Source organism: Oryza glaberrima, chromosome 7, assembly GCF_000147395.1.
Source record: "Oryza glaberrima chromosome 7, OglaRS2, whole genome shotgun sequence".
In the NCBI taxonomy this organism is placed as follows: Eukaryota; Viridiplantae; Streptophyta; class Magnoliopsida; order Poales; family Poaceae; genus Oryza; species Oryza glaberrima.
This window is the reverse complement of record NC_068332.1, coordinates 5,183,221-5,190,358: the sequence shown is the minus strand read 5'-3', so window position 1 is coordinate 5,190,358 and position 7,138 is coordinate 5,183,221. Positions and strand designations below refer to the sequence as shown.

The window sequence follows — 7,138 nt, the reverse complement described above, 5'->3', positions numbered from 1 at the left end:
GCTCTGGCAGATCGATGTTGTGAGAGAGGAGAGGGGATGAGGGAGAGCATGATACGTGGGCCAATACGATATTTTTAATTTTGCTAGGAGACTTAGGCTTAGTTCTTTTTTCCAACTCGAAACTTCAACTTCCTCAATTTCCGTTAGCACGTTTTTCAAACTGTTAAATACTCCCTCCATTTCAAATTGATCATCATATAATTTTTTTGAAAATACTCCTAAATGATCATCATATTTGTGTTCACTCATTAAGTCTATTCGTTATTTGTGCATTGGGGTAAATGAGCATTGATGTATACATCCATACACACAAGTGTTTTGATTTGCTATTGGCTAGGAAATAGTGGGGATTGTGCATGTATCAAGTTTATTGTTAAAGTAAATGTAGCATGAGAGAGTTATTATATCTTTTTGGTCTTGTGCGCTCATGTAATATGAAGATCAATTAGGAATGGAGGGAGTAATGTGTTTTTTTGCAAAAATTTCCATATAGAAATTATTTAAAAATCAAATAAATTCATTTTTCATGTTTATAATAATTACTTCCTCCGTCCCATAATATAAGGGATTTTAAGTTTTTGCTTTTAATGTTTGACCACTCGTCTTATTCAAAATTTTTTGAAATTATTATTTATTTTATTTGTGACTTACTTTATTATCTACAGTACTTAAAGCATAACTTTTTGTTTTGCAAAAAAAAATTGAATAAGACGAGTGGTCAAACGTTACAAGCAAAAACTCAAAATCCCTTATATTGTGGGACGGAGGGAGTAATACTTTATTAATCATGTACTAATGAGCTTTCTCGTTCTGTGCTCGCTAAACATCTCTCTCCAAAAGGTGAGAACGAATGCAACCATATGTGGTCATATATACTTTTTTTTATTTTTTAAAGTAAATTTCACAAAACTATAGAAATATTAACTAAATTATCTCAAAACTACATATTTAAAATGTTGTATCACAAAACTAAGTTTTGTTTAACATTAAATATACCACAAAACTATAAATTTAGTAACAAAGTTATCACAAAACTATGGGTTTAGCACTAATTTAATTAGAAAAATTGGACGTTTATAACTCAATCATACTATTAGTGCTAAACATTTAAACCCTAAACATGTGATTTTTATGATAATTTTATTATTAAATCTTTAGTTTTGTGATACTTAGCCTTAAATTTGTAGTCTTGTGATAAATCTATTGTTAAATATGTAGTTTTATAATACATCAACTTAAATATATAGCTTTGTGATAATTTGATCAAAGTATTCGTAGTTTTGTGAAATTTACTTCTTTTTTTTTTAGCTAGAATGCCACATAGCCGTTACGTTACATAAAAGACCAGATTAAAGTGTCACTTAGATATCACATATAACAAAACCACCATCTCAAAAGTATACAAGGAGATAAATTAATCCGATTTTACCAGTTGTGGAAGCCTTTATAGCCGATAGTACGGTTTGTGAACGTGGATCAAACTAACCACATAGTTTAAGGACGCAAAATAAACCTTTTGCAACGGGAAACTCTCTGATACATCGATGGAACACGCAGTTGAGACTTCAGGGACATATGAAGGAGTTCACCGGAGGTCCCTCAACTTAGCAACGAGATATTTTTAAAGATCCCTTAAACATAAAACCAGAAATGTGTACCCCTAAACTCACACAAACCGTGCACTCAAGATTCTATGGTAGTATATATGGGTGGTTTCGCTGACGTGGCTCCTAGTCAGCAAAAAAATTAAAGAGTAAATTGCATCTCCGGTACACGAACTTGTTAGGTGGGTGCAATTCAGTGCACGAACTTGTAAAATGCTCGTTTTGGTGCATGAACTTGTCTGCTGCGTGCGGAGGAAGGCGAAAAGGATACTACATAGCTAATCTTATTGATTTAGGGGTTGATTAGGATACTAGTAAACATATATCTGAGAAGGTTGATATTAGACATACACCTCTTCAATGAAAAATAGAATAGGATATAGTGATAGTATAAAAAGTTTAAAAAAACTGAGCAATAATATAAGGGTTAGAAATGTATGAAAGTCATCATTTCCATGATAAAGGATACAATTGAGACCAAAATTATAAATATTGCATGTCTTATGCATACTCACTACACGTATGCATGTCACATCCTAATCAACATCAGCTTATTTTGGTCCTTGTTCGCATGAACTAGACAAGTTCATATAATGAAACGAGTATTTTATAAATTTATGTACTAAATTGCACTTACCTAACAAGTTTGTGTACCACCAATGCAATTTACTCAAAATTAAAAAAAGTACATAGTGCCCACATGCCAGCTGCACATATTTTTTTTCTTCTCTTTTCTCTCTTCTCTCTTCTCTTCTTCAAGCCGGCGGTGCGCGAGCACCGCGGTGGGCGAGCGCCACGGCGGAGCGCTGCTACAGAGCAGCAGAGGGCGAGTGCGGCAGCGAAGCGGTGGCGGGCTGCGGGCGGAGCACACGGCGGACGAGCGCGACGACGGCGAGGAGGCTCGCACGACGACATAGGGCGTCACTAAGATGCGCGCAGCTATGGAGTCGGCAAGCTCGTCGGCTGGCGCGGCCTTCCCGCGGCAGATTGGGCACGAGGCGTGGGACGAGAGCCACATATCAATGCACTCCTGGTGGAGCTGCCTCACCATCTCCCCCTCGTCGACAGCGCTGAGGCAGACCGCGCACTCGACCGACGTCGCCGTGTCCGAGACCTCGCCGTTGTCATGGGCTCGCACGTACAGGAACGACGGGAGGCACGCGATGGTGGCGGCGTCTAGGCCGAACCTCGGCGGCATCAGCTGCTGCTGCTCCTGCTCCATGACAAGTGGACGATCACGCCGACGACGAGCAATGCGGAGGGATCGAGGGCAGATGAAGATGGTGATGAGGAAGAAGCTCAGGGCGAATGACACGGCCAAGGCGCCGAACAACATCGTGGTGCTGTAGCATCCGGAGGCGCCCGCCGCCGAGCTCACCTGTTGTCCGCTCCGCCCGTAGCCCGCCGCCGCTTCACTGTCGCACTTGTCCACTGCTGCTCTGCCGCCGCGGCGCTCGCCCGCCGCCGGCCTGAAGAAGAGAAGAGAGAAGAGAGAAAAGAGAAGAAAAAAATAGGTGCAGCTGATATGTGGGCCCCATGTATTTTTTTTAATTCTTTTTGCTAACTAGATTCCACGTCAGCAAAACCACACATATATACTGCCATAGAACCTTGAGTGCACAGTTTGTGTGAGTTTAAGGGTACAAATTTTTGGTTTTATAGTTAATGGACCTCAAAAAATCTCGTTGTTAAGTTGAGGGACCTCCGGTGAACTTATTCCACATATAAATACATTCCATAACATGCATATGACCTTCCACAATACTTCAAATCTAGGCATTTCTTTCGATTGAAGAAATTTTAAAGGATTTTCCTTAGGAAATAAACTAATTTATATCAAATTTATGTAAAATTCATGCGGTTTAAAGGATTTGAAAATGGAGCTCTCAACTCAAATAAACAAACCATTTTCTAAAGAAAAAAAGAAAAAAATGAGCATATGAACAAACTCATGCAAAATTGATGCTCTTAACACAAATTAGACAATCGCAAAAAAAAGAAAAACACACAAATTAGGCGATCTACTCCGGTCATCAGGTCAATGCCCCTGATGCCAACGCAAAGTCCACGAACCAGTTAAAATCCACAAATTTCACTGCCTCCATGTCAGTAGAAAAAAAGGATAAAAGAAAGCTTCGAGTCAACTCCCTTTATCCTGCTTTGTTTCCTTTCCGCCATGCGAGCCTAAAACCATACGCAGATGTATATAACCTTCCAACCTAAATTCAAATCTAGATCTTCGGCCGAGTTTAGTTCTAAACTTTTTCTTCAAACTTTCAGCTTTTCCATCACATCAAAACTTTCTTACACACACAAACTTTCAACTTTTCCATTACATCGTTTCAATTTTAACCAAACTTCTAATTTTAGCGTGAACTAGACACACCCTTCTTTAGATTGGAGAAACTTTATGGGACTTTCGAACAAATTAGACTAATTTATATGATATTATGTAAAATTCATGCATTTTAAAGGAGGAAAAAAGTCAGCATAGGAACAAACTCATGTAAAATCGATACTCCTAACACAAATTAGACAATCTACTCCGGTCAACGCATGTCAGTAGAAAGAGGATTAAAAGCTTGGAGTCAACCCCCTTTACCCCGCCCGTTTCCTCTTGTTTCCGCCATGCCGTGGGCTCAAACCGCCGGCGCCGCCGCGCGCCGGCGACCAAAACCACCGGAAAAAGAAAGTCAGAAAAAAAAAGTAAGGCTCAAATCCACCGTCGCCGCGCGCCACCACCCCGCGGGCGCCTCCGTCTCCGGATTTCACCCGGTATAAATCTATGACCGAGCCGACGCGAGCTTTCTTGCGTGTTGTAGCTGGAGTGTTCGAAGGAATTACTGGCTGGCACGCACGCGCGCACGGGCATGGTGGCGGTGGTGATGATGGCGATGAGGAAGAGGATGCGCGGCGCTCTGCTGGCGCTCGCGCTGCTGCTCACCGCGACGGCCGTCGTGCCGCTGCTCCTCCTCGGAGAGGCCGGGGACGACGGCGTCGGGGCCGTCGCCGCCGCGCCGCCGTTCAACGCGTCCCGCGTCAGGGCGGTGTCGTGGAGGCCCAGGGTCTTCGTCTACAAGGGGTTCCTCTCCGACGACGAGTGCGACCACCTCGTCAAGCTGGTCAGCACCTGCTGCAATCATAGATGCCACCACCATGGCTGAATCCTATCTGCGTCTCGATTGATTGGTGTGTGTGGTTGGAGCAGGGGAAGAGGAAGATGCAGAGGTCGATGGTGGCGGACAACAAGTCCGGCAAGAGCGTCATGAGCGAGGTGCGGACCAGCTCCGGCATGTTCCTCGACAAGCGCCAGGTACTACATTTTTGGCTATATATCTGGACGCCATAAATCCTTATATTTTAGGACAAAGGCAATAGTATGTCGTTTGCTACAAATGACAATGATCTTTTAGATATTGTGTTGTACCATGTTCATATAGTTTGTGGGAAATTAGTATTTTTGGTGGCCACAAATTGCCATATTAATTGGGTTACAAACAATTTTTGAAAAGAATTTAAAATGGTTTGCACAATCGCAGCAAAAACCGATAATGCATTTGTATTGTGGGGAGACAAGTCTGCCGGATTAACAGCTACAGTTGCAGTGAATTGATTTCTAGTTAATCTTCACGAGTTACTACTGCTTAAAAGATAGTATTTGAACTGAACAAAAAACTATTTTTTTTGTGTGAAATTCACTGTTAAATGGACCTCATCATTGCAACTAGGTTCTGACTTGCTGACATCTCTCCTGCACACAACGGTCCATTTCCCTGCATTTCTTCTCCAACTTTTGTCTCTAAATTCATCCCATCCAATCGCAATTACTGGCAACTGTTCAGATCAACATGTTCACAGGATCAATGCAATTCCTGTTGCGATGCAATGCCGCAATTACTGAACACATTTAGATCACCATCAGTGGTCTGCTGTACTAATACTGAACCTGGGTATCCGGCAACCGGTGAACATACAGGCCGGCGTCAGTTACTGGACCACTGGCTCTCCTCTGAGCAGCAGTTACTAAGGATGCAGATATCAGTAGCATCCATCCATCCATCTATTGCTGCAGGAACTGATACTTTCTGGCTTAGCTAGCATTAGCAATTGGAATAGTAGGGACCAGATTTGGTAGTAACAGTAGTTAGGAGATTTGGTAATAACAATGGTTTGATATGCAGTAATTTGTTTTGTTGCTTGCTCTCGTACTTTCTAATGGATTCTGTCATTCTGGGGTGTAATGTAATGGAAATGCGTTTCTTGTTTTGTGAAGGATCCAGTGGTGAGCAGGATTGAAAAAAGAATTGCAGCATGGACCTTTCTTCCTGAAGGTAACTCTTCTGGGCTTCCTCAGATTGTCTCATTGTTTGGTTCTATTGATTGTTCAAGTAGCAAGGTTTTCCAAGTTAATGTTACTGCTATTTTTTTTCATCAGAAAATGCTGAGAACATTCAGATACTCCGATACGAGCATGGGCAGAAGTATGAGCCGCACTTTGATTATTTCCATGACAAGGTCAATCAAGCACTGGGAGGCCACCGTTACGCGACGGTGCTCATGTATTTGTCCACTGTCGAGAAGGGAGGCGAGACTGTGTTCCCCAATGCTGAGGTAAATTTCAAATATCACGTCCTTCACTTTTCCAAATCCAAATGATGTATGAGTTTTTGTAACATTGCTGGTGCTAATCAATTTAGGGGTGGGAAAATCAGCCCAAGGATGACACTTTCTCTGAATGTGCACAAAAAGGATTGGCAGGTAATGGTTACCTTTTGAAGTGTTTTAAATGTGACACCTCTCTAGGCTCTAGTTTCTCTTCAAAAACTGAAACATAACACACTTGGAATATAACCAGGCTAGTTTAATTGCAGTGAAACCAGTTAAAGGCGACGCGGTGCTCTTCTTTAGCCTTCATATCGATGGCGTACCGGACCCGCTCAGCCTCCATGGGAGCTGCCCGGTGATAGAAGGTGAAAAATGGTCTGCACCAAAGTGGATCCGTATCAGGTCCTATGAGCATCCTCCTGTCTCAAAGGTGACAGAAGGATGCTCCGACAATAGTGCACGTTGCGCGAAATGGGCTGAAGCTGGAGAATGCGAGAAGAACCCGGTATACATGGTAGGTGCCGAGGGTTTGCCCGGCAATTGTCGGAAGAGTTGTGGCGTTTGTGATTCCTAGGATGTGTTTATTTTCCTAAATCTGATGTTTGTGTCACTTGCTGAACACTTGATTTGTACATACTTAGAGCATTTTCAGATGAAATAGGTAGCATTTGAATTTTCAGACAGTGAACAGTAGCATACTATTTCTTCAAAAACAACGGCTTACATCCTTTGCACATGGTTTTGAAATCTCAAGTTTACTTCTAGTGGAGGTGAAGACTGTGAAGTAAGTTTTGGTATTTTACTGATGCAGAAATGGAATCTGTCCTTCTGGCAACAATGCTACTGCCTGTTCCACTTTAATTTTGTTGGCTTGCATAACAGTGGATTTCAGTACAGCAGTGTGTCAGGCTGTCTCAAAAATAACAAAC

The 7,138-nt window shown here is 42.1% G+C and overlaps 2 protein-coding genes across 2 annotated transcripts; one reads left to right on the top strand and one right to left on the bottom strand.

Annotated features, from left to right (window-relative positions):
• Positions 1-1,481: 1,481 nt before the first annotated feature.
• Positions 1,482-3,709, bottom strand: LOC127779317 (RING-H2 finger protein ATL39-like). Its single transcript, XM_052306046.1, has 3 exons — positions 3,650-3,709; positions 2,483-2,982; positions 1,482-1,533 (listed from the first exon to the last, which is right to left on the bottom strand). Exons 1-3 carry the CDS (start codon positions 3,707-3,709, stop codon positions 1,482-1,484), a joined length of 612 nt encoding a protein of 203 aa, XP_052162006.1.
• Positions 3,710-4,113: 404 nt separating this feature from the next.
• On the top strand, positions 4,114-7,136 carry LOC127779786 (probable prolyl 4-hydroxylase 6). Its single transcript, XM_052306687.1, has 6 exons — positions 4,114-4,726; positions 4,813-4,917; positions 5,878-5,935; positions 6,040-6,215; positions 6,302-6,362; positions 6,476-7,136. Exons 1-6 carry the CDS (start codon positions 4,475-4,477, stop codon positions 6,781-6,783), a joined length of 960 nt encoding a protein of 319 aa, XP_052162647.1. The 5' UTR covers positions 4,114-4,474; the 3' UTR covers positions 6,784-7,136.
• Positions 7,137-7,138: the final 2 nt, after the last annotated feature.